Here is a 27,247-nt window from a genome sequence, read left to right on the forward strand (position 1 = left end):
GGCTCCCGTCATCACCACTGTGCTCACCAGCCGTGAGCCTGGCTTCTGGCTGAGCAGAGCTCTCCCTCTGGGAGCAAACTGACCACCAGGGGCAGCTCCTGCGTTGAGCATCTGCCCCCTGGTGGTCAGTATGCGTCATAGCCATCGGTCATTCTGCCATTCGTTCTATTTGAATATTAGGGTTTTATTGTATAGGATGGTAACATCTTCTTTGATAGCTTTATTGAGATGTAATTTACATACCATAAAATTTACCCATTTATTTATTTTTATTTTTAATGTTTGTATTACTTCCCCAACCCCCTCTAACCATTTAGAGTGAACAATCCAATAGCAACACACATTTTTGGAGAGTCTGCTACCTGCCAAGCACTGTGACAGACTTGGAGGGTATAGCTGTAAAGAAAATGGAGACAATTCATATCCTCACAAAGATTATGGTCTGGGAGGAGAAGGAAACAGGCAGACATTAACTAATAATTGCACAGTTAATTACTTGTTATTGTGGTAAATGCTACAAAAAGATAGGGGGCTGTGTGAGTAGCTCACAGAAGGCCCTTACCTTGTCTTGGGGCCCAGGGTGGGGTTCCTTCAGGAAGTGGAAATTAAACTGAGCCCTATAGGGTGAGTAGGAATTAGCAGGTGAAGGAAGTAGGGCCAGGTAGGGGCACTAGAAGGACGGTTGATGCGGCTGAACATCGGCTTCATTCTTTCACTAATATACGCTGTGATGGAAGTCCTGAAATTATTTCCTTAAGATAAATTCTTGGAACTAAAGTTGCCAGGTCAAGTGTGTGCAGGTCTGCCCTCCCTTCTTCTTTCTTAACTTTCTGCTATGAATTACATTGCTGGAAGGGTGGTAGTTAGGTGTCTATGGAATTAGAGGTGCCCTGCTACTCTGTTGCCTTCTTCTTGAGATGGCTCTGGTGGGATTCCAGGAGCCTTGGAAAGAAGACCCTGTGGCAAGTCTTTGGGGGCTGAGGCTGGTGGACAGTTGCCCCGCCACAAGCAGGAGGGTAGCCAGAGGTCTGCACATTCACATCAGGTGCCCATATCCCTGAAGTGTAGGCAAAAATATCCTTCTTTTCTCTTAGTTTTGCCTTACATGTAACAGTCAGAGCTCTGTTAGGTTCTAATTTCTATTGCTTTTCCAAGGACTCCAATGAACACACTATTATAGTGTCTGGGCAAAGGCACTATTGAAATACGAAGTGTTGCTGAAATTATGGCCATATTTCAGGTTAGTATTTACATTTCTCAATTTCAATTGTAAATTACAAGTTAAAAAAAGAAACTGTTTACGAAAAGTACATGATATAAAATGGGGATTAAACAATTTGAAGGCAGGAATAGGAAAGAAAAGCAATTTAGCCAGAGAAGGAAGTTCTTGACCTCAGGAAACGTAAACTCTTCATAAATACATATCACTAGTTAAAATGAGAGGTTCAGCCAATATTTGATTTTCATGGAGATTTTTAGATTCTCTAAAATTTTTAATTGCACTCACTTTTGATAAAGTTAATCATGGCTACCCACTGAAGATTTAGTTAGCATTTAAAAAGGAACTTGAAGATGCACTCTGCTATAAAAGTATTCTAGGGAAACATTAAAGACTTTCTTACTTAGAGGGGAGGAAATTCCCAAAGTCCACAAATAAATACTCAAATTCAAATCAAAAGAGAGCCATGCCAAGTGATAACTGTTCCGTTTTAGGCCAACTTGAAATAGCCATCTGCTTCTAGCTGCTTCAGTTAACTGGGGACCATGAATAGTGACCCATGGCTGCCATAAAGAAGCTACATAGACTAACCATAGGAAATTAAACCTATGCAATTTTTGACCAGATTCAAATTGGTGATGGTTGTTGTGTGGTTATGACTTCCAATTTGATTTTCCATTATGTGGCAGTTACCCCCTAGTCCTGACAGATATATTTTTTACGATTGCCTTTAAGAATCTCTGTTTATCCAAATGAAACAAGTGTGACTGGTTTGCTTAAGGCATTAAAAAATTATTCTTAGCCTGGCCACAGTGGCTCAGTGGTTGAGCATTGACCTATGAACCAGAAGGTCACGGTTCGATTCCTGGTCAGGGGCATATGTCCGGGATGCAGGCTCGGTCCCCAATAGTGAAGTAGGCAGCCGATCAATGATTCTCTTTCATCATTGATGTTTCTTCCTCTCTCTCCCTCTCCCTTCCTCTCTGAAATCAACAAAGTTATATTAAAAACATTAATCTTAAGTGATAAAACTAAAGGGCCATGTTAGAGAATTTTAAGTTATAATTACTACCTTTGTGGTTTTTAGTTTCTTCCATATTTTGGGTCATTCTTTATTATAAATGTCTAGACATAGGATTTCTGGTGGGTGGGAAAGGATAACTCAGCAGCTCTGGGTTATCCAAACAGTAAACATTCCCAGAAAGGCTGTTTCCTGACTGACCCTTGGCTGGTTCCTGGGAACTGAGTTCTTGGAATATTCTGACTGATAAGAGTGTTTTGCATGCGGGGTCATGAGCCTGCTATAATAGCTCTTCCAGGTGGTTTATACTAACGAAGTGATTCATGTTGAACACCTGCGTGCCCTCTGTGGGCTTGGAGCTCAGTAACTGAGGTTAGTCATATAGGGTTATACATATGCGACTGACCCCCAATGCTCTGGACAACCAGGCTCAACTGAGCTTCCCTTGTTGACAAGACTGTGCACATGTTGTCACACATCATTGCTGAAGGACGTACGCACATCCTGTGTGACTCTACCGGGAGGGTCCCCTTGGAAGCTTGTGTCTGGTTTCCTGCAGACTTTGCTGCATGCACCTTTCCCCTTTGAGATCTTAATATATCCTTTTGCTGTAATAAATTGTACCTCAAAAACAACTTCTGCATCCTCTGGGTCCTTTTAGGGAAACACCAAGCTTGAGGATGGTCTTGGAGACTCCTGACACACTGGCCCAATGGCCTTCAGTTGCCGTTAAGGAGAACTAGTCTAGCCGGTTAGGCAAAAAGTGCTTATCATCATGTATTCTGTGGTTTCCAACATTGTTGGAATGGCTGAAAAAGTAGATGGAGATTCCAGGAACAATTTCTAGCCCCAGAATTTCATTCTTGCAGAAGCAGAAGCCACCAAGAAGCGGCTAGCTATGAACTCACGCTGCCTCAACTATGCCAGCAAGAGGATTCTTGCATCCTGCCTGGACCCCCTTTTAACTCAGTTCTGAATCCAGGCACCTGAATGAAGGAATTTCAGTCATACCCGGAACTTCAAGGGAGTCTGCAAAGGTAGTATTTCACGTTTACAGTGCTCAAAGACACAAGAAGGAAATCAGAATTTATGCCGAGTCAATCCACAGTATCTCATACATTGTGTTAAAGAACATAAACATTTTAATGTTCCTTGATACTGCCCAATTGCTTTTTTTAAAGTTTGGAAACATTTGCAATGGCCATGACATGTGAGGCTCTAGTTTTCTAGTTCTTAGTATCAGGGGAAGGTAAAGTCAATGGACAAACATAAATATTAAGGGACAGTCTCGTCGTCACCTGTGTTCTCTGCCTTTCTCTCTGTTTTTCTTGGAAGAAACAGATTCCTATAGATTGTGGTTAATATGGGGATTACAAGTCAACTTATAAATCAATTACTCCATGTTGGTGACTAACAATGCACTCATTTATATAATACAGGCTAAGCAATTTTGGTTATTGTTAAAAACTGAATAAAGTAAGTGGAAGGCTAGTTTTTAAAAAAATATATATTTTTTATTGATTTTTTTTACAGAGAGGAAGGGAGAGGGATAGAGAGCTAGAAACATCGATGAGAGAGAAACATCGATCAGCTGCCTCCTGCACATCTCCCACTGGGGATATGCCCGCAACCCAGGTACATGCCCTTGACCGGAATCAAACCTGGGACCCTTGAGTCCGCAGGCCGACGCTCTATCCACTGAGTCAAACCGGTCAGGGCTGGAAGGCTAGTTTTACTTTTATTAACTCTCTAAGTTACACTTTCTTCTTAGGTTCTCCATCTCAATCCTCCTCCAGCCTCTGTGTCTTTACAATATTCTAAATAACTACCATTGGTTGTCTTAGAAAAAGGGATTTGAGCCAGCTGATTTGAGCTCTGAGGTGAGATTTTTGCTCAAGAGCTTTAACTGTAGGAAGATGTAACATCTCAACTGGATGCCAGGAAAAAAAATTATAATACTGAAGTTTATACACACAAAGGATGACATAAATTTACTAATTCCTTAAGAAACTTATAACTTCACAATTACTGGATCTTGAAACAATGTGATAATTACATGGCATTAAAAAATACAGGGTATTTATGATACACTACCATAACGAGATCCTATTCTTATATATGTTACATGAATATGTATAAAAAATATCCAAAAGGACCAATGATAAATGCTGACAGCAATTGTCTTTGGGGGGTGAGAAAATAAGTGGCTGCTTTTCCTTTATTCCTTATATTTCCTGGCTTGTTTTGAAATTTTTAAATAAGCATATATTACTTTAGTAATCTGATGGGAAAAATAAACCTTTTAAAAGGTGAGAAAGAAAATAATCAAATTAATATGTCGTAAATATCTCAAGGGGTTGTAATGATTCAAATTACATAATATGTTTTTATAAATTGTGCAGTATTATGAAAAAGCAATGTAGTACATTTTTCTAAGTCCTGATTTCTCCTCCTTACTTGGAATTAATAAGTCTGATGCCTTCAGGTATGTTTAGTTTCAGAATTTTATTTTAAAGGGATTTTTATGGCATAACATAATATCTGTGGTATTCTTACTAAAATCATTTATAATGGTCAAATTCTAACAATTTTTGCAACAAGATTTTATTATATTTTCCTAAAACATAGAAAAAGTTTACATTATATACCATTTTGGACTTATATTTTTACATTTTCAAAATAATTTACTGCAAATGTTAGTTTCAAAGAAAATTTAAGAGAAATTATAAAACAGTTACAAAGTTCTTTACAATAAAATTCATGATAAAAATAATTTTTTTCAAGTTGAAAATTTATCAAAAGGTATACATGGATTATAAATATATTTTGGCAATATGGTGGATATAAGGGCACTTTAAAAGTTATCTAGTTAATGACTACAGATATGACATGTTTGATGAAACACAATCTGTAAGTCTTAATCAATGATCATTTCTTGCTGCTAAAACATTGAAGTAATTTATTTAAAAAGTCCATGAGTACTATGAAGAGTTTGATGTCTTCACAAAGATTCTTTTATAAGTTCAGCTAATCTCTGGAAGGCCTAAAATAGAAAATAGATAAGAATTAATGAAAGTAGGGTACTATTTAGGAAAGGTTTGTCAGAATGTTAAAAATTCAAACAAAGAATATCCATCTAAGGGTGAGATAAAGCAGTGAAAACCAAGTTTACTAGAAGCATCAGTTTTATCATGGTCGGATGCTGTCAGTGTCATAATATATGTAGATATAAGCATATCAGATTCCCAGGATTTTTATTTTGTTGTTCGTGTGGCCCTCAAGGTCACCACTTTTGATTTTCTCTACACCACCTATTATTTTATTTTTTATGTAATCTCTCACCTGCATATACATTATATATAGTTGAAATTGCCCAAATCTATTATATAAAAAAATATAAACCCTTGTCGAGTGGCTCAATTAGTTGGAGCATCACCCTGTATATGTGGGCTCGATTCTCGGTCAGGGCACATACCTAAGTTGTGTGTTCGATCTCTGGTTGGGGTGCCTACAGAGGCAGCCAACTGATGTTTTTCTCACATCAATGTTTCTCTTTCTTTATCTCTCCCTTCTTCTCTCTCTAAAAATCAATAAAAACATATCCTTGGGTGAAAATGAAACAAAACAAAAAAATAAAACTTATGAAAAGCATATTTAATGACATGAGAAAGCAAATAAATAAAGAACCAATCCATCTGCAAAGATAGGTACCAACTCATTTTAAGGTTAATGGCACCATTCAATTTATGGGTCTTCTGCTTGGATTCCCAGACATACAGTTCTGAGGAACTTGTTTCTTTGCTTCTTATTATTTTGCTTAAAGCTAGATTTGTGATTAATTTGAGAGTATTATTCCCTTTGATTTGTTGATATTTTTTTTCCTCAATGAGGGAGACTGGCCTCAATTTGCACTTTGGGCTCATGTTAATTCTATGAAGGAAGGGAAGATATTTTCTTCATAATATATTGGTGATCAATGAACATTGTTTAGTAGGTCTGAAAACTATTCTTGAAAACAAAAAAATTAAAGTCAGTATCTTCATTTGTCTATAGAAGTCTAGCAACAAAGTAAATGTGTCTTTTTATGATAGTTCATGACTTTTCAACTAATACTTTCCCCGCCCCCCAGAAACCCAAGACCTAAAAGCATAATGTAACTCACAAAATGAACACATGTCCCAAAAACAGAATTGAGCCCTGGCCAGTGTTGCTCAATGGTTAGAGTGTTGGCCCATGCACTGAAGGGTCGTGGGTTCAATTCCTGGTCAAGGGCATGTACCTGGGTTGCAGGTTTGATCCCTGGCCCCATCGGGCATGCGTGGGAGACAACAAATAGATGTATCTCTCTCATATCAATGTTTTCCTTTCCCTCCCTTTCTACTCTCTCTAAAAAATCAATGGAAAAAATATCCTCAAGTGAGGATTAACAACAACAACAAATTAGAACTGATATCTAGTGTTATGCTGAAGAGAATACTGTACTTACTATATCCATTTGTTCTGGAGAAGCCAACGAGAAGGATGCTCTAAAGTAAGGGCTAGGAGCTGAGCTGTCAATGTAGAAAGCATTTCCAGGAACCATTAATATCTAAGAGAGTTTATGGAAAATAAGCGACATACTATTAAAGAAAAGCTGAAAGAAAATATAGGTAAATCAAATCTCAGAATGGGGAAGGACTTTTTAAAATTAAAGGCAATTAAACAAATCACAAGGAAAAAATAATTTTATGTAAAATCCTGTATATCATACAATAAACAAAAATAAACACAGAGAAACTGGAAAAATGTTTACAATAAATATGGCAAATACGACATCTTCACATATAAAGAATGCAGAATGGCTGGGTGGGGGTTGTCAATTGCGGAAACAGGAGACATATGTAAAACTTTAGACCAAAAAAAAAAAAAAAAAAAAAAAAAAAAAAAAAAAAAAAGAAAAAGAAAAGAAAGAATGCACAGAGCCCTAGCCAGTTTGGCTCAGTATTAGAGTGTTGGTCTGTGGACCAAAGGGTCATGGGTTCTATTCCCAGTCAAGGACACATCATACCTCAGTTGCAGGCTGGATCCCTGGCCCTGGTCAGGGTGCATGAGGGAGGCAACCAATTAATGTGTCTCTCTCATGCCGATGTTTCTCTCCCTCCCTCACTTCTTCCCTCCCCTCCACTCTGTCTGAAAATCAATGGAAAAAATATCCTCGGTTGAGGATTAAAAAAAAAAAAAAAGAATGCATAGAAACAGAAAAAAACACACCAGAATTCTAGCTTTTATAGCCAAAGGGCAGCTTACAAAAATGGAAACAGTAACAACCATGAATAAATGTGTAACCTAACTAGAAAACTAAGTTCAAACAATGAGATCCATTTTTAAGTTATCAAATTTGCAAGTGACTTTTAAGCTGGAATCTGAAAGGTGTTGGCCAAGCAAAAAGTAGGGGAAGAATATTTTAGGGAGATGATACAGAGTGTAAAGGCCCAGAGATGGGAAGAAAAGAACTGAAAGAAGGTAAAAAATTTAATATTTAAAGCAAAGGAATAACAATGTTGAGTAAGTGTGTCAAGATGCAGTGGTGAAAACCACTGTGATTCTTGAGGACCACTGTGGCAGATAGCTCACTGTGGCAAAGCACATTTCCTTTATATAAGGAATAAAGGAAAAGCAGCCACTTATTTTCTCACCCCCCAAAGACAATTGCTGTCAGCATTTATCATTGGTCCTTTTGGATATTTTTTTTATACATATTCATGTAACATATATATGTGGCAAAGCACAAATATATTCTATTCCCCAGCCTCTTTCTAATTATACGTGGACACATGATTGAATCCTAGTCAATGGATGTGAAGTGATGTGTGCTACTTCTAGGCCTGATCCATAAAATTCTTCCCCTGTGTGATCCACCATGCTCTTTCCATTTTGTAGCCATGTGGACTCTCTGTGTTGAAGACTGAAGAGCAAGGAGATGGAAGGAACCAGGGTCTCTGAATCACTGCTTGGAGTACAGTTGCCTAAAGATCAGTTACTTGAAATTTTATGTGAGTCAGAAATAAACGTCAATTATGTTCAATCTTTGAGATTGTTAATGTAGTACAATCATGATATTCAAAAGTATTAGTAACTGCTTGTTGTTACATGGTACAAATATGGGCAGTGTCTGCTAAGGTAAGAGGAGTAGGGAATGGAATGATTTGGGGGCACTCTGGGGAAGAGATTTTAATGGAGAAGATAGGTTTTTGTGTTCTTAATAACAATAAAATGAAAATCATTTTTCCCAATTTAGCCGAAAAGTTTTGGGATGTGCTAGAAACAAACTGCTGTATGAGAAGGAGGGAGTGGTAAAAATCTCTGTAAGATGACCAAAGTCTGAGCTAAGGCAGTGGTGATAAAATTGGAGATTATTTAGAAAAAGTAAAGGTACAGGCAACAGGATATCTGGAATAAATGAAAAGGACTGAAAAAAGAAGTGCAATAAAATATGAAGTCTATATCCTTAGCATGTAGCTCAGAGATACATACAAATAGCCACTTATCAAATGTTCTTAAAGATAATGGCATTGATAGAAAACTAAAGAAAATATAAAATTGATTTGTTATACTAAAATATATTTATTTGAAATAAACCAGTTACATATTTAGTAAGTACCTACTATGTGTTGTTGCTAGGATTAGAACAATGCATAAAGCATGAGTCTTTCCCTCCAGTAAGATGGTTAGAGAGGATGAATGAGTTTCCCAAGGGAGTGGGGCTAGCCCAGAAATCCAGCCAGTTGCTAGGTCTAACCTTTAGACTGCTTCATCTCATAGGTACTAGCAGGGCACTTGCTATCATCAACATAATCTGTTCTTTTTTTTTTTACAATCTATTCTTTTGTATCATTTATTCTATTGCTTCATGGCAAAAATTAATACTATAAAATGATACTAGAAATAGATCTTAGTGTTTACAAAAGACTGATAAACATGGTAAGAGAATTAATTAATGGAGAAAGGATAATTTATTTGGTAAATTGGAAAGCTATACAGAAAAATACTTGGATTTCTGAGATTATTCAATGCCCCTGAATGAAATCTAAATAGACTTATGATTTAAGTATAAAGGGAGAATTAAAAAACATAGAAGAAATCATCATGGGCTAATTTGAAGTACAAACAGCAGGATAGAAACTTTTCTGGGTAATTTTAACCATGTGAAATAATTGTGTAGCCAAAATATCAGCTATATACAGGCTCTTCAAATAAATACACCACAAATGGTCATAAAATCTGGGTGGTGAAATTGAGCTATTTAAAAATTTTTCATTATATTTTTCTAAGTTTGCTACCATGAATATGGTTTACTTTCATAATGGGGGGGAGAGGGTAGGGGGCTCTATTTTAAATACTAAAGGCTAATGCCTACTGAGCATTTACTAGTCTATGTGCTTTATATATATTTACTAAATTATCATAACAACATTATGAGGGAGAAAGTCTCATTATTACTAAAACGCAGGGAGGGTAACTTGCCTGAAGCCACACATCCAGTAAAGGGTGGAAATGGGATTCAAACCCAAGGAGTGTGGCTCCAGGGACTGTGCTCTTAGCCATTAAACCAACCAGCAGCTGAGATCGATGACTATATTTCCATTAATTTAGACCAGAATAATAACTATGTAACCCAAAAATCTATTATGATTTTAATAATGAGATAACATATCTGATATTAAAACATGATGAGTTGGGGTGTTAGGCGATGATAAACATCTCTCCATTTTTATTTAAGTAAGAAATTACATTATAGTAACAGTAAAACTATTTCTGCCTTTTTACCTCTTTCTTAATGGCTTTTTCTTCAATCAGTTTTTTTACATCAGAAATGCCCTTAATTTTAATCCATACAAACATCCCAGCAGTAGGAGCATGCCACTCTGCCAAACCTACAAATAGAAGAAGGGAATAAATATCTGCTGAAGCTATATTTGATATCACATATCATTTAATGACATAATTGCAATGACTATAAACTAGTATTTCCATAAAAGTTCCTTCAGTGATAGCATTTAAAAATATATAGTTTTATGAGTCCTGAAAATTGATGGTCTGAGTTTTATTTTTTTTAAAAAAGTAAGTAAGCCCTGGTCAGGTAGCTCAGTTGGTTAGAGCGTCGTCCAGATGCTCTGGGGTTGCAGGTTTGAGCCCTGGTCAGGGCACAACCAATACTCAGCCAGTGAGTGCATAAGTAAAAGGAGACAAATTGATGTCTCTCGCTCTCTCAATAAAATAAAATAAAAAGTGAATGAGAAAGGGGGTGAAGGCAGGGAGGGAGACTCGTGTGTGCCTATTTACAATTTTAGTCAGACTTAGGGTGGCACAAGTCTAGTGTCTATGTCTACTTCCTTTAGTTAGAACCATACCTGAGCCAAATATGACTCTTTCAATCTTAGAAGAGGATTCTTCAACTCTTTCTAGATTCTTCCAGTGTTTCAATCAGTGCTGTCATTTATGTAATAGTTTAGAAGTCCCATGGAATAAAGTTTTTATCAGAATGTAATTAATTATGAACAGAAGTACTTAAAATCAGGCATTCCAGTTGCATTTGTAGGCTTTATGTTTCAATGAGTATTAGGATAGAGAAACCAAGAAGGAAGGATAATTATTTTGACTTTAATTATCTTTTTGTTGCTGTTGATTAAAACCTTTTCTTCAGCTCCACTGTACAAAATGGTAGAATAGTACTCTTTATAAAAAAAAAAATTATATTTTTATCAATAATTCATAGGAAATAAGCTATGACAGTATTAAGGAATTAATATATTTTGCTTACTGTTATTCACACCAGAGGTATTTTTCATGATATAATTAAAGCCACGTAATTCATTTTACTTCCTTATTTTTCATAGAAAATTAAACCCACCCTGCAATTAAATTAGCAATAGAGAGTAGTAGACAGATAAATGAGGTTAGTGATTAAAAGGCAAGTCATTTGTAATGAGAAATCCTCTGTAGACTGTATTAGCATTTTGTCTTTAGATAATCCAGCTAGAAAAAGAGTATGTTGTTTGTTTCACAATTCCTCTTCTACTTAGAGGAAAATTTTGAAATAACTCTAAAAATTTTTGAGTATAGATGTTATTTATCTTGAACTAACATTGCTGGTTGATTATTAGACGAATTGGTCTTTTTTTTTAAAGGACAAATTCTTCACAGCAGCTAGGTAGAAATGGGTCAGGGTTTGCAGACTGTTCCTTCTGAGATTATTTATAGGGTAATATTTTCTTGACAAGAACACTCCTGGACTCTTGTTTCTTTACCCCGGGATTATTAACAATACTATGCAGTGTTTATCACCCACTTATATAGTACTGCTGTTTATCGAAGGACGGGGGTATATGTTCTACTCACCACTTAACCACTTGTCTGCAGCTTTCAGTAATGCATCCTTCTGCTTCCTATAGTAATCAATAACCCTAGATGAAGAAAACAGTGAAAAAAGATGTGTTTAGTACACTGACTGCCGAAACTAAGAGGCTCTATAAGAATCCATTTTCTATCTTGATGAAAATGAATGCCATATAAGGAAATAGGGCATGTTTATTTGACTTGTCTGGTGGTAAGCTTTTACCACCATGCTTTTTCCTCTATTGTGGAATAATTAAAAATAGAAAATTATAAGTCAGAGTCCATTTCTATGTGGAAAATGGGACCTGAAATGCCTTACCTCTCTATGTGGGCCAGGAAGCCCTCCTGTCCCCACTGGTGAAGAAGCTGTGACACCAGGAGCTGAAAGAGGTGAGACAATAACAGGGGTCATGCTTCATCCTCTACCAGGTATTTTCTGCCAGTCACTCTTGAGTCTATGTAAAGCACCATAAGAAAACAGAACAAGCTGACCCAACCAAGCTTTAGTCAGTCAGTGATTTAGAATAAATGTTAATAACAAAGACAATGCTAATAAAGTGACAAATATTTATAGAGTACTTGCTGTGCCAGAAACTACGGTAATGCTTTAAAATAGTTTAGCTAATTTAACCTTGTAATGACCCTAGTAGGCAGGCTATTATTTCTATTTCACTGATGAGCGAATGAGGCATGAGGGTTGTTAACCTTCCTGAGGTCACAGAGCTCGTCACAGAGCCTGGGTGCGAGTCAGAGGGCCCAGCTGCAGATCCATGCCATTAATTACCACACTGCACTTCCTCTCTAAATATAAAAAACACATAGTAGGTGTAATATATAAAATTACATAATATATCTGGAGATTTTCTATCTAAAATGGAAGTTCTAAATGCCATGAATGGATAATGAAGTTTTGTTAGTAACAGAGAGAGAGAGAGAGAGAGAGAGAGAGAGGGGGGGGGGGGGGGGGGGGGGGGGGGGGGGGGGGGGGGGGGGGGGGGGGGGGGGGGGGGGGGGGGGGGGGGGGGGGGGGGGGGGGGGGGGGGGGGGGGGGGGGGGGGGGGGGGGGGGGGGGGGGGGGGGGGGGGGGGGGGGGGGGGGGGGGGGGGGGGGGGGGGGGGGGGGGGGGGGGGGGGGGGGGGGGGGGGGGGGGGGGGGGGAGGGGGGGGGGGGGAGGGGGGGGGGGGGGGGGGGGGGGGGGGGGGGGGGGGGGGGGGGGGGGGGGGGGGGGGGGGGGGGGGGGGGGGGGGGGGGGGGGGGGGGGGGGGGGGGGGGGGGGGGGGGGGGGGGGGGGGGGGGGGGGGGGGGGGGGGTGGGGGGGGGGGGGGGGGGGGGGGGGGGGGGGGGGGGGGGGGGGGGGGGGGGGGGGGGGGGGGGGGGGGGGGGGGGGGGGGGGGGGGGGGGGGGGGGGGGGGGGGGGGGGGGGGGGGGGGGGGGGAGAGGAAGTTCCCAAACATGATAAAGTACATTATGGAATGTAAAATATCAAACAAACATCCTATTCTACATAAATTCTTCTGTGCAGTTAGGTAGCAATTCTATCCTTAACATCTAATTCTATGGTTGCATTAGGGATAGAGCCAATAACTTCTCAAAGCTTGTGAGGAAATTTACACATTCTCTAAAATTAACTTTTTAAAAATTAAAGTACATACCAACCAGTATCTTTAGGACAGGTTAGCACATGTGCAGTGAAGTCAATGAATCACTATTCAGGTTTGCAATTCTTGTTCTCATTACAAACTTTAAGACAAAGAAGCCCAAATTATATTACTGCATCAAGCCCAGTTCCGTTATGTGAAGTTCAACAGTTTTTATGGAGTTCCTGGGCTGGATGTGAGGGACAGCAGAGGAATAAGATAGCCAACTCTCATGGAGTTTAGTCTATGCCACAAAATAACACCAGATTAATTTGATTCTCATCTATAATAATGATGAGAGCATAATAAGCTAATTAGACCGGACGTCCTTCCGGGCGTCCTTCTGGACAAAGCCGGGGCTGCGAGGGAAGCCTGGGTCCCGGATGCCTGCTGGCAGCTGGAGGGAAGCCCGGGTTCCGGGTACCAGAGGGAAGCCAGTGCCAGCAGCCGGGGGAAGGAAGGCCTACTCTTGCACAAATTTTGTGCATCGGGCCTCTAGTTTATCTCTAAGAGTAAACGCCTGCAGTGCCAGGTTTGCTGACTCACTACATACTGGAACTAGAGATTCAATATCCGTGATTTCCCTCCCTGGCACCTTAACTCAATCTTACTTGTCAAGATCTATTTTCTATTCTTACCTAATTAAAATTTTTTTCTACTTCTAAATTGTCCTTACCTGTGTAAAAGTACTGGGGTGCAATGTTGAGACTTGTGTGTGTAAAACAACTCTCTCTATCAAGGGTTTTGGTCCTGTTATAAACCCTATTCTCAACCTGCACACACATAAAAAAAAAGAGAGAGTGAGAAAAGGTACAATACTACTGTATTAACAATGAATCCATGTCATTTTCCTGATTTCATTAGGAAGAGAGCTGTGGCCTGGGGGCAAATGAACCTAGACAATGAAAGCATCCTGATAAAATTAACCACTACTTACTTAAAATTCAAGTGTACATTTAAAACATAATGCAAGTCTGACTAAGCATTTCTAAATGTGCTCCTTCATATATGAAACTCCAAACCTGACCAGTTCCTCTACAACTTTTGATGAATGCCCAGGTTCCTTTGATGATGGAGATGGACAGAGAGAGAGAAAAGGCCTATATTTATATTAATAATTTAACTGGTGTTTTAAGGCAAGTAGAATACAGGCATTTTAAATGAGAATTGCTTGGACAGAAAGCTACTGAGGCACAGTTTCTATCTCGGTTAGATCCAGCCTGAAGTTAGAGACATAGCGCCTTACCCAGAGGACAGAACTTTGGAGAAAGAGTCCGCTCTGATGACACGCCCGTCAACGTCCATGGAAAGAAACGTTGGTACCCAGGGCTTGACATGGAAAAGATAAACACTGTTGGTCTGAGAACTCTGTTAGTGACTATGTAATTCCTTCATGTAGAGACTGGAAAGGATATGGATTCAAATAACAGTAGCACAACAATCATTTCCATTACCTTTATCCAAACCCTTTCAAATGGAATAAAAACAGATGCGTGTTCTTTTATTACTATCTGCCTGTCTTCATGACTTTTCTGCCAAAAATGCACACAAGGGTTTACTCATTTGCTCAAGATCCATTATGAATTTGCCCCAGGGGTTGAATGAACAGATTTAGAGGAAGAAAAAAAAAATATGGGCTTTGCTGAGAACCAAGGTTCTGAAATCCTGTAAGGTCCCCATGATGCCTGGCTGGCCTGATTGTTGAAATAAAATGCATCTCAATAAAAAAAGAAAAACTAGTTTGGATAAAATATAAGCAGAGGGGACCAGCAGCATTCAGGATTGTTTACAGAAAGAATGCTGCCTCTTAGAACTGGAAAGATACAAAGATGAGACCAAGGGTAAGAAATGTAGTCAACATGAAATACTGACTTCAGTTTTTACCTAAGAAGTAGATGCACACAAGAAAAGGGGGCATGATCCAGTTGAGAGTAGGATACAGGTTGGCAGACATGATATTCATTCAGGCAATACATGTAGGAAAATAAAGAGTTTTTCTTTTCTGTAGATTTAAAGAAGGAACCAAGTCCAGGTATATGTTCTCTGCAGCCCTGAGAGCAACTAAAGATAGTGTTTGATTTTGAAAAATCAGGCATTGGGATCATGTGTCACTACTACTGTCCATGAGGAAAAAATGATCATAGAAAGTGGCATACATATAGAGTGGGAAGGAAACTTAAAAACCCATTCTTCTGCAGATACTATCCAGGACTTTCATGACAGGACTGGCAAAAGTGTTCTGCTGCCAGTAACGCCTTATCTATGTCCATAATGGACATCACTCATTGAGCACAGCCCTTCTCTTTCAGCTTGAACACAGCTTCCAAATCCTTCTCAGACATCATGCCAGTCAACTACTATCAAGAGACTGGAGTTGAGGCCTGGCTGGTATTGTTCAGTAGTTAGAGCATTGGTCCTAACTGAAGGGTCATGGGTTTGATTCCCAGTCAAGGGCACATATTGGGTTGCAGGCTCTATCCTTGGCCTCGGTGGGGGCATGTGTGGAAAGCAACCAATGAATGCATCTTTTACATCGATATTCCTCTCTTTCTCTCTTCCCCTTCCTCCCTGCCACCACTCCCTCTAGAAATCAATGAAGAAAATACCCTCAGATGAGGATTTACAAAAGATGAGAGAAAGAAAGAGAGAGAGAGAGAGAGAGAGAGAGAGAGAGAGAGAGAGAGAGAGAGAGAGAGACTGTAGTTGACACCCAAGAGGAAACCCACTTTAGATCCCTGGTACGATGATTAAGGAGCTATGCACTAGGATCTGGAGTTCAAGACCATTAGCCCCGACTTTCTCTCTCCAAATGTATGGTAGAGAGAACCACATACTATTTTTAAGCTAAGTAATTTCTGGAAAGAGGTGTAATATAAGACATGAAAAGTACTAATTCCATAATAAAACTAAAGACTAAAAATGTTGAAGTGGTAGCAAATTAAGAATCATTTTTAAAATTCCAATGTAAAAGTGGATTAGCAACCAGGTTAAACTCAAAGGCAGGGCAATAACTTACAATAATTTATCTTTTAATTGTGAAACAACTTCACATCGTTACTTACCTTGTTGAACTGGAGAAAATAGTAAGGATCATCTTCTATTATGAGAAAATCATATTTTCTTGCAAGCTAAGAAAAGGTTAAAGTAATACAATTATTTCTTAAGAGCTACCTAAAATTAAAAGTATTTGGAATCAAAATTCTTTGTATTCATTCATTCAAGAAGCTATTGAGTGCCTATTGCCCTAAACCATGAAGATAAAGAGACAAGGCTCCAAAAGCTCTTGTTCTCCTGGAACTTACATTCCAGTGGGAAAGAGAGAATATACATAAGCCAATGGATCATGAACAGAAGAAATATTGGGTGGAGGACTTCAAGGCTAGGCGGACATTAAACGGGGTGATGTTTGAGAGAGAGAGAGAAAAAAAAACAGAGTAGCTATTTCAGGTTGAATCATGGGGAAACCCTTCCTGACAAGATAACACAAGATCTCAGAATGACAGCAGGGAGCCAGTTGTGCAAATATCACGGAAGAAGCTTATAGACTAAGGGATGAGCAAGAGCAGGGACCCTTGGGTGAGACAACAATTTGGCATATTAGAGAGAAGGCCAGTGGGCTGCAACAATGATGGTAAGAGACTGAGAATAGCTGACCAGGTCACCTAGCTTTTGGATTTTATTTTCAATGCAAGGGGAAGCCACTGGAGGCCTGTAAAGAGGACCATAGACTGGCTTTGCATTTACATTTCAGCAGGGGAAGGACATGAGTGGCTGCTGCGTGGTTAGAGGTCAAGAGTGGAGGGCAGTGGAGTCCGGTGAGGAAACGTCCCAGTAGACCAGCAAGGGAAGAAGTTGGTGTGTGAGAAGATAGTGAGAGGAGTGGTAGTGGAGGGAAACGAATGGATTTGGATAAATATGTTGTCAGGAGAGTCCACAGAATGGATTAGATGTAGTGGGTGGGGGGAGGAGACGGGGAAAGAGAGGAATAAAAGGTAATGAATCATGCTGGCACAGTGTATGGAGATGAAGAATGGGAGGGGTTGTGAATGAGAGGTTTGGGGTGTGGCTGGCCAAAATCAAGAGCTTTCTGTGGCTATGTTAGGTTTGAAATGCCCATTAGACATTTACATGGGATGCTGTATACAGAAGTTGGATAGAGAAGTCTGGAGTTCAGGCATCTCCATCATAGAACGCAATTTACAGGCACAGAACTGGATGAGCGATGGAGCCAGGAGTGTGAAAAATAAGAATACGGCAGTACACACACACTCAGTAAAAGGAATTTTTCGAAATATCTCTTATGATTCCATTATATGATTAATTTCTATATTACTTTAACATAGGCTTGGTACTTATGTTGAAAAACTATTCATGTGCAAGGGTTGGGATCATAGTCAGTGCTTATGCTGTCTCTCTCAAACATCACCCCGTTTAATGTCCACCTAGCGATTGTCTAGGCGAACGACCCTTTCACAGGGGTCACCTAAGACCATCGGAAAACACATATATAATTACATATTGTTTTTGTGATTAATCACTATGCTTTAATTATGTTCAATTTGTAACAATGAAAATACATTCTGCATATCTGATATTTACATTACGATGATTAACAGTAGCCAAATTACAGTTATGAAGTAGCAACGAAAATAATTTTATGGTTGGGGGTCACCACAACATAAGGAACTGTATTAAAGGGTCGCGGCATTAGGAAGGTTGAGAACCACTGGTCTAGGCAATAGGCATAAAAAAGACTTTACAGAAAAGCATGTTTCTCTTATTTTTCAAAGATTCCTGCATAGCTGCATATTTGCTTGATACTTCAAAAAAAATGTTTATGGTGAAGAACTTAGGCATTGTTGTCAGGTCCCTAAAATAGACTTTACAAAAGGCACATGCCTCTTATTTTTCAAAGAATTTCGTTGTAAATTGAAGTGACAATGAGCAAGAAAGAAAAGAGACAAGTTGGAAATACAAATATATAAAATAATGAAAATCAAATATTGGAGTCAAATACCAAATGACCTCATAGAATTTAACATCAGACCAAGAATGCTATTTCTTTTTATGAAAATATCAAAGGGAAAGAAAAATCTTAGCGTTAACAAAGGCTGTAGTAAATTCTTGTGTTTAAATTTATTAGGATTCTTGGCATAGATGACTCCCTCTTATTAAAAATTATCTCCCTTGAAAGCAAGAGGCTAATAAGAAATGAAACTTGCATAGTGCTCTTCTAAAAGGTCAAAAAGAAACAGGAATATAGCCACATAACACATTCTTTTAAAATACCTCATAGATTTCCTTTTTGCGGTTACTTGTTAATGACTTTCCAGTAGGGTTGTCGCCATTTGGGACAGTATAAAGAAATTTGGGGGTGTTTTTCCCGGGGTTCTTTGAATCTTCTGGTTTCCATTTGGAAAGTATTTCTTTGAGGGAGTCTGGAATAATCCCATATTCATCACTGGCAATGTTAATCATGTTGCAGCCCAGTGGTTGCAGCTGTTGAGCACGTAGAAAAAAAGAAAGCCCAAGATTCAGACCTGATTACAAAATGTGTCATTGATTCTTCTTATAATAACTAAGAATGTTACCCTTTATGCCCTTGAACATATAACCTGCAGTCAGCTCTACCGCCCGAGGGTTTAGGTTGTACATTCTAATTCTATTGTTGCCCTGGGCCAGATTCTGTTATTGTTCAACAATAGCCCCTGTCAATTTCCAGAGTAAGGATCCTACTTCCTTGCTCAGGCTTGGCCGTGTGTCTTGCTCTGGCCAATAAATTGTGGGTAGAAGTGATGTGTGTTCCTCCCAAGCAGAAGCTTCAAAATCCAGCTTGTGGTTCTCTGAAAAACTGTTTTACACAGTGGCTGCACCATTTTACATTTTCACTAACAATGTACAAGGATTTCAATTTCTCCACATATTTACCAATACTTACTATGTTCCACTCAAAAATAAAAGCCATCCTGGTGTGCAATAGTATCTTTTTGTGGTTTTGATTTTCATTTCTCTAATGACTAATGATATTGAATATTTTTTCATGTGCTTCCTGGCCATTAGTATATATTCTTTGGAAAAATGTCTATTCAAGTCTTTTGTCTACTTTTAAATTCATTTGTCTTTTGTTGTTGAGTTATAGGAGGTCTTGACTAGTATATATTCTGCATAGTAAGCCCTTATTGGATATATGATTTGCAAATATTTTCTCCCATTCTTTAGGCTGTCTTTTTGCTTTATTCATAATGTCCTTTGATGCTTTAAAGTCTTAATTTTTTATGAAGCCCAATTATTTATTTATTTTTATTGTTGCTTGTGTTTTTATTGTCATATCTAAGAATTTAGTGCCAAATTCAAGGTCAAGATTTGCCCTTATGTTTTCTTCTAAGAGTTCATAGTTTTAGCTCTTACATTTAGGTCTTTGATCCATTTTGAGTTAAAACTTTATATGGTGTGAGGTAAGGGTCCAATTTTCTTTTGCATGTGGAAATCCAGTTGTCCCATTACAATTTGTTGGAGACTTCTTTTCTTATTTAATGGACTTGGTACCTTTGTCAAAATCAATTGGCCACAGATGTATGGGTTTACTTATGGATTCTCAATTTCTACTCCATTGAAATATTTGTCTATCCTTATGCCAGTACCATACTGTTTTGATTATTGTAGCTTTGCAGTCGGTTTTGAAATGGGGAAGGGTGAAGCCTCCAACTATGTTTTCCTTTTTCAGGATTCTTATGGCCTCTTCCAATCCCATGTGAATTTGAGGATTGGCTTTCCTATATCTACAAAAAGGCTATTAGCATTTTGATAGGGATTGCATTGAATCTGTAGATCACTTTGGCAGTTTTGGCATCTTAACAATATTAAGTCTTCCAACCCATAAATAGGTGATGTATTTTATTCTTTTGGATGTTATTATAAATGTAAAATGTATTTAAATTTTCTTTTCAGATTGTTCACTGGAAAAAGAAATTTTTATAAAATCAATTATTATTATTATTTGTTAATCCTCACCTGAGGATATTTTTCCATTGATTTTTTAGAGGGATGGAAAAGGAGGGGAAGAGACAGACAGTAACGCTTATATGACAGAGTTTGCCTCCCACATGCACCCTGGCTGGGGATCAAGCCTACAACTGAGATATGTGCTCTTGACCAGAATCCAACCTGTGACCCTTCAGTCCACAGGCTGACGCTCTACCCACCGAGCCAAACCAGCTAGGGCTATAATATCAATTTGATTTCTACTTAGGAATGTTGAGAAAATATGCCTTTCATTACGACTAGCTAACTGCTTTATATATTTTTGTAAAGATAATATTAAATTTGATTAAAAGAGAGAACCAATGAAATATGAATCAATAGAGCATAAAAGTCATCTCCTTCAACTTCCCTATTTTAGGCTAGAATTACTTTTGCAACATTTGTGTTCAGTGGCTATCAAGGGTAACTGAGCACCTGCAGTGATGGGCAGTCAGGTAAGGCTGTCAGGGAAGGCTCAGGGAGTCAGGGAAGGCTGATGGTTAGAAAGTTGCTATACTGAGTTGAAATTGTTTCCCTGTAGTTTCCAGCCTTTCCCAACTTAAGGACATGTGCAAGCAAATCTAATTCTTCTGTCACATGGCTAACTTTTATGTATTTGAGGATAATTCTCATGTTTGTTGAGTCTTCTGTTTTGGGGGAAAACAGCCACAGTTCCTAAAACCATTCATCATGCGGTATAGTTTCCAGTTCCCTATTCACTCTGACTACTCTTCTCTGACTGCTCTAGTTTGTGTGCATATCTATCCTAGGGTGTTGTGCCCTAAACGAACCTAATTCTCAGCAGTGTGTTCTGACCTGTGCACAGCAGCGCCAGATGGTCAGTTCCTCTTTCTGGTTATTACAATCCCATTAATTTATCACTGGAGTGGAAAGTCTTAATTATACTGTATTAGTTTACAGTTACAGTAAACTGACATATAACATGATTATACTTTGGCATATGGCAATTCAAGATGGTAATGAAAAAATAAATATTTGTAAATTAAATCACATTTCAAGTGAAATATTAAGAAAACTGGACATGATTTGTACAACCTAATTTAAGCATGTATTCATTTAGATTTGGTAAAAAGAAATGTATAAAGTGGAGGGTATATTTAAATAGTTAATATAGCTTGCATATGTCATTTACGATTCTCCTGTTTACAGGTGAAAGACATTATTTTATTTTTCAGTGGCCAGGTCATTCTAATGATGCAATGGTTTTTTTCCTATTTAGTATAAGAAAGAGAGCTGCCTTTTGTAGAAATGTATACTCACAGCTTGAAGTGTTCCTGAATAAACAGGTTCATTTAGGAGGATATTATCTCCACGATTAACGATCATTTCAAACACCTAACAAAAGAAGAATAGGTTGGCTTGCATAGTATTGTTTCCATTCTTAGAGCCCCTCCCCTCCACCACCCCCCATTTTAGTTTTAACTCATTAGGATTATAGAGTAGGAGTTGGCAAATATTCTGTAAAGTGTCAGAGAGTACATATTTTTGTGGACCATAGTGTCCCTGTGGTAACTACTTATCTCTGTCTCCGTAGTGAGAAAGAGCCACAGACAATATGTAAACCAGTGAGTGTGACTACGTTGCAATAAAACCCTACTTACAAAATCAGATGAAGGTTGGATTTGCCTCTCAAGCCATAGTAGCCAACCTCTGTTCTAGGTTTAGATGAAAAATAACAACTGGTTTGGCTCCCAAAATTCATTTTATCCTTTTATTCCTTCTTTGAAAATGTATTAATATTTACCATAAGCCAGTCCTGTATGAGGTATGATGATAGAATGATGAACATAATGACATAGTTTTTACCGTCATAGAGGTACTAGTCCAGGAAAGCTAGACACTAGTTAAATAATTACTCAAATAAATGTATATTTAAAAGTGATGAATGCTATTAAGTACAGGTGTGCAATGTTATAAAAGCTCATCGTAGGAGCTCTTGGGCATTGAGGAAACTCAGAGTGTTCAGAAACAGTTTCCCTGAGGAAGTGATGAGTTGGGGGTAGGGGTAACAATAAGTACATTTTGAGAAACTGAAAGAATTCTGTGGCATGAAGCAGACTGTAAAGAGAACGGAATGAGATGAGACAAAAGTGGGCAGAACCCATACCATGCAGGCGCTAGGCCAAGTGAGGCCAGTAAGAATTTTAAGTAGAGTGTGGAAAGGGGGAATCACATGGTCAGATCTCCTTTTTGAGAAGATCATTCTGGCTGTAATATAACAGGATTAAAGAGGAATGGAATACATGTAGAGAGTTTGGGAAGGTTTTGTGATTATTTGGGACAGAGAAGAGTAGTCTGAACTAGGGTAACGGCAGGGGATTTGGAGAGGAGAACTGAGAGGTTATTTTGGAAGTCAAAACCAACAGAACATAATTATGGACTACAGAGACACAAGGAAGAGGAGGTGTCAAGAATGACTCCTAGATTTTTGGCAATGGAACTAGATAGATGGTGGGGGTGGTGCCATTCACTGAAAAGCAGACCCAAAAAGTTGTCCATGTCTGAGGAGTGTGTTCTGGTTTGAGGTGTCTTCAAAACATCTCGTGATGATGTCAGATGGACAGATACACAAATGGACTTGAAAGGAGCTTGGCAGTTACTAGCACCTGATTGATCACATGGGTGTGAATGGAAGCACCAAGAGATGGTGAACAGATGAAGGGGAGCAGAGGCTCCAGGGCTGAGCCTTGAGGAACTCCAATAAATAATGGCTGTGTAGAGACCACTCCCATGGAGGCAGGCAGGTGGGCCGGCAGAGAGCTGTTCCATGTGGTGCTGAGAGCACTAGAGGAGGAGAGCGGTTCAAAAGGATGGGAGGTCAACAGTGTTCAAGGATATTTAGAGGTCAAGTAAGACAAAGGTTGAGAAATCGTAGGTTTTGCAGTCGGTATCATGCATACTAACATCAATAGAGCCAGACAATAGATCTTTCCAGCCTAATCAAAGGGGTCTATTATGACTAAATCTTACATAAATCATGGAATAATCCTTTCTTGTCTTGTATTGTTCATAATCCCCAGTTCAAGCCTCTCCTTTCTATCATGTTAACAACTTACATCTCTTTTTAAAAAAAGAAATATAACTTTTTTTATTGATTTCAGAGAGGAAGGGAGAGGGAGAAAGAGATAGAAACATCAAGGATGAGAGAGAATTATTGATCGGTTGCCTCCTACATGCCACACACTGGAGATTGAGTCCGCAACCCAAAGCATGTGCCTTGACTGGGAATTGAACTGTGACCTTCTGGTTCATAGGTCAATGCTGAACCACTGAGCCATGCAGGCTGGGTGATAAACACTGCCTTTATAATTATTCAAGGTGTGTGTACACATTTTTTGGGGGACACCCTATAGAGCTAGAGAAGCACAGACAGTAGGAAGACAAGATACAAGCAGTGGTGAGCACAGATAATTATGTAAGCAGACATGCACAGGCATCACATTTCACCTGAGGAGTATCAGGATATGCCCTCTAAAGAATTTAAAAATTATATTGAAATCTCATAACTAAAATAACATAGAACAAAATGTAACCCAAATCTTTGAGCCAGGTAAAATTAAGCAATGATCACTAATGGTTTTGGTAGGAGTTGAGTACTCCTTTAGGTGGGAACCTGTTTGAATGACTCATAGCTCTCAGTCAGTGACCACATGTTCTAGGTGTAAGAAAAATCAGGTTGGTGGATGTCTTTAAGTTCCCTGTTTATAATTCTAAGTAAAGACAAGAAGACTACCAGAAATTCACAAAACATGATCCTCTTGCTTGCCAGTGAGAGATGACTGTATTTATGGAAATACTTGATTTTTAATGTATGGTACCTTTCAGTCTTACCTTACAAAGACCTTCTTGGCTGCCAGTTGTGACACATATATCCATTTGTCCTTGACTGGATGGATAATGGAGGGTGGGAGGATTATGCAATTTTACTTGTAACTGTTTTAGCCAGGACAACAGCTCTGGGATTCTAAAGCATAAAATGTATTTTCAAATTTATAGAAGTAAATGTCATAATATTAGTAGAGAGGAATTAAATGGTAGCCATATACTAGGTACTTTATACATTCAATTTCAAAATCCTCAAACACTTTTTGCCAATATTAATATTCCCTATTTCAAAGATAAGGCAACAGATGTAGAGATTAAAAAATTCACATAAAGTCAGTCAGCTGATATTTGAATCTACATCTTTCTTAGTCTAAAAACCTATAGTTTTTATTTTAGTGTTTATTTTACAATAGAGCAAACACTTAATAATTGATTCTTTGTTCTACTCAGGAAAATTTCCATAAGCTACCTAGAAATTCAGGCCCCCAAAGTTCTTTGTATCATGGAAGGGAAGGCCTATGTATATAATACATACCTATCCTATATAATAAAAGGCCAGTATGCAAATAAACCAGAGGAATGACCGGTTGCTATGACGTGTACTGACCACCAGGGAGCAGACACTCAACACAGGAGCTGTCCCCTGGTGGTCAGTGCACTCCCACAGGGGGAGCATCGCTCAGCCAGGAGCCCTGAGTGGGCTCACAGCTGGCAAACGCAGCAGCAGTGGCGGAAGCCTCTCCCGCCTCTGTGGCAGCGCTAAGGAAATCCGACTGTTGTGAGCCTAAGTTGTCAGTCGGACATCCCCTGAGGGCTCCCAGACTGAGAGTGCGCAGGCCAGGCTAAGGGACCACCCTCTGAGTGCACGAAATTTGTGCACTCAGGGCCGCTAGTCTATCTATATAAAAGCCTAAGCGACTGAATGACCGAACGACTGGTCACTATGATGCGCACTGACCACCAGGGGACAGATGCTTAACGCACAGGATTGGGCTCCCTTTTGTCTGGATCGGGCCTGAGGGGATCGGGCTGAAACCTGCTATCGACATCCCCTGAGGGGTCCCAGATTGCAAGAGGGTGCATGCCAGGCCAAGGGACCCCTAGTAATTCATATATATAGGGAGTCCCCCAAAATGCATAACACACTTTGAATAATTACAAAGGCAGTGTTCATTAAAATACATTTCATTTTCAAAATTGAGCTATCAGATTGTTAAAGTATGTATAAATTTTGGGGGGATACTCTGTATAAAACCTTTATTACATCTCAATATAGTTTTTCATCACAGTAACTCTATAAATTATCATTTTAGGATCAGCTAAGGAAAATCTTAAAGAATGTGTTGTAGCTTGCCTTTAAGAATGAAAGACATTTGAACTGAGGGCAATGTGTTTGAATAGCTGGGAAGGGAACAAACATCTTAGAAAATTGCCCAGCATTTAAAATTGTTGCTTCCTGGAGCATCCTTTTCTTCCCTTCTTCTAACTTGCTTCTTCAACACTCACTCTCTCTCTCTCTCTCTCTCTCTCTCTCTCTCTCTCTCTCTCTCTCTCTCAGTCACCAAGGAGCATTCAATATCCTGTTGCTTTTCATTCTTCTTTGAAAACTCTTCCCCAAACCTTCCTAACTGTTGAATACTCCAGTTAAGAAAAAAGACACAAGTCACTTTATCAGTGGCCTTTAGAATATTGCTCATGAAAATGAGCCAGCAGAATTGTATTATCTATAGTTACCCAGCACTTTCAGAATACTGAAGGGCTCTCTTCATGATCTGTTCATCAAACTGGATGGTCTTCCCATTGTCTATGGTGATAGCAGCAGTCTTAAAAGGGAACGTGTTTGGATTTGGTGATCCAGTAGCCAAGGAGATGACAGATTTCGGTGCCCTGTTCTGTAGCTCAGCTACAATGAACACGGAAGAGAAGAAAAACTTTCACGGAAAACATTCCTAGTTCTGTATGTTGCATTACACTCAATAACACTGTCAAGTTAAACAATTTCTAGTGATAGGATGCTAATCTAACATAGACATAAAATAACTTTGTCGGGACCTACTTCACCGGTGGCGGAGCTGAGGAGTAGAGGTGTCCAACTAAGAAGGCAGAGTGATCAGGATCATCTAGTTAAGCAAAGAGCCACAATACCAGAAAACCCTGCTCCATTTAGCCCCCACCTGTCTGTCTAGCTTCGTGGCTTCCCCTTTTCTCTCCAATTTACCAGGCCTTCCTCACTCTGCACGCGGCTGCACACTGTGTCTAATCCCTCTTTAGGTCCCGGGAAGAGCCTTTTTAGACAGCACATCCTCTCTTACAAGGCCAAGTCCCACAACAGCCAGTTCTCGCTGCTGCTGCTCCCTCTCCGCCTTCAGTTCTAACTCCAGTGCATGTCTGCACTCAGAGCCTGGTTCACAGTGAGCTTTCCCGGTTGAATGAATGCAACCAAATGGTGACTGTAGGCACCACCCGCATCCCGGGGGGAGGGACACTGCCCCAGCACTCACTAAAGACGCGGATGGGAGAAGGCCGTCTGGCTGCGCTCCTCGCGGTGATGAACCGTGCGTAATTCATGTCTCCGATCCCCAAGCACCAGGCGCCTTCTTCAGTGGCTGCAGACTACAACCGAACAGCCGCGTCAAGGGCTGCCTCTTCAATCTTGAAAAGACACCGTGGCTGACCGCCAGGCTTAGCCCGGGTCCTCGAGCGCAGTGCCGGCAGAGCGCCTCCGAAACTCCGGGCTGGATCCAGGCGGCACCGCGAGCCTGGGCTCTGCTCGGGCCTGAGGCGCGAGGCAAGATTAGCAAAGTCCACCCGCGGAGGATCGGTCCACTGGCTCTCGCGATCCCGCACCCCACGTGTTGCGGCCGCAGCATTGGCCGAGGCCGCGCCCCCTCCCGCCCCGCGCCGCAGCCTATAGCTGGCGGGCCGCGTGCACCGCCCGCCTGGGTCATGGCCCTCGGTGCACGGGCCTTGGGGGCGAGGGCGCGCTGCGAGGCATCTGCAGACCTGGGCCGGTGCCTGAATCGATTCAAAGTGAGTATGACTCTTGACCTTGCGGCTGGGAATCGCTGCAAGGAAGCGTCCCAGCAGGCAAACGCAACCGGCTGGAATCCAGCGGGAGGGCTCCCCGGA

The 27,247-nt window shown here is 39.8% G+C and overlaps 1 protein-coding gene and 1 long non-coding RNA gene across 6 annotated transcripts; one reads left to right on the plus strand and one right to left on the minus strand.

The window, feature by feature from the left end:
* The first annotated feature begins 262 nt into the window (after positions 1 to 262).
* On the plus strand, positions 263 to 8,704 carry LOC118658629. Its single transcript, XR_004968336.1, has 3 exons — positions 263 to 1,240; positions 3,110 to 3,277; positions 8,160 to 8,704. It is a non-coding gene; the product is annotated as an uncharacterized LOC118658629 (long non-coding RNA).
* On the minus strand, positions 4,276 to 27,247 carry AADAT (aminoadipate aminotransferase). Of its 5 annotated transcripts, none has more exons than XR_004968334.1 (13): positions 26,620 to 27,247; positions 25,853 to 26,021; positions 24,125 to 24,257; positions 21,554 to 21,628; positions 18,542 to 18,751; positions 16,315 to 16,380; positions 14,499 to 14,581; positions 13,929 to 14,025; positions 11,935 to 11,996; positions 11,619 to 11,683; positions 10,047 to 10,153; positions 6,727 to 6,790; positions 4,276 to 5,283 (listed from the first exon to the last, which is right to left on the minus strand). XR_004968334.1 is itself a non-coding variant. In XM_036314123.1 (13 exons), the coding sequence occupies exons 1-13, from the start codon at positions 26,684 to 26,686 to the stop codon at positions 5,242 to 5,244; spliced, it is 1,278 nt and encodes a 425-aa protein (XP_036170016.1). In that variant the 5' UTR covers positions 26,687 to 27,245; the 3' UTR covers positions 4,276 to 5,241. The 5 variants fall into 5 exon arrangements, 3 of the variants coding, with proteins under 3 accessions (XP_036170016.1, XP_036170017.1, XP_036170018.1); XM_036314123.1 differs by having other exon boundaries at positions 6,727 to 6,828; positions 26,620 to 27,245; XR_004968335.1 differs by lacking the exon at positions 10,047 to 10,153 and having other exon boundaries at positions 6,727 to 6,828.

The sequence above is a fragment of the Myotis myotis genome, unplaced genomic scaffold (assembly GCF_014108235.1).
Source record: "Myotis myotis isolate mMyoMyo1 unplaced genomic scaffold, mMyoMyo1.p scaffold_m19_p_6, whole genome shotgun sequence".
NCBI lineage: Eukaryota > Metazoa > Chordata > Mammalia > Chiroptera > Vespertilionidae > Myotis > Myotis myotis.

Coding starts and splice junctions, on each gene's coding strand:
- AADAT (XM_036314123.1), bottom strand. CDS start 26,686: ATGAATTACGCACGGTTCATCACCGCGAGGAGCGCAGCCAGACGGCCT. Junction 21,629..24,124: donor GCCAAGAAGGTCTTTGTAAG/GTAAGACTGAAA, acceptor TTCTTTTGTTAG/GTGTTTGAAATGATCGTTAA. Junction 14,582..16,314: donor ATTTTCTCCAGTTCAACAAG/GTAAGTAACGAT, acceptor TTCCATGTCAAG/CCCTGGGTACCAACGTTTCT.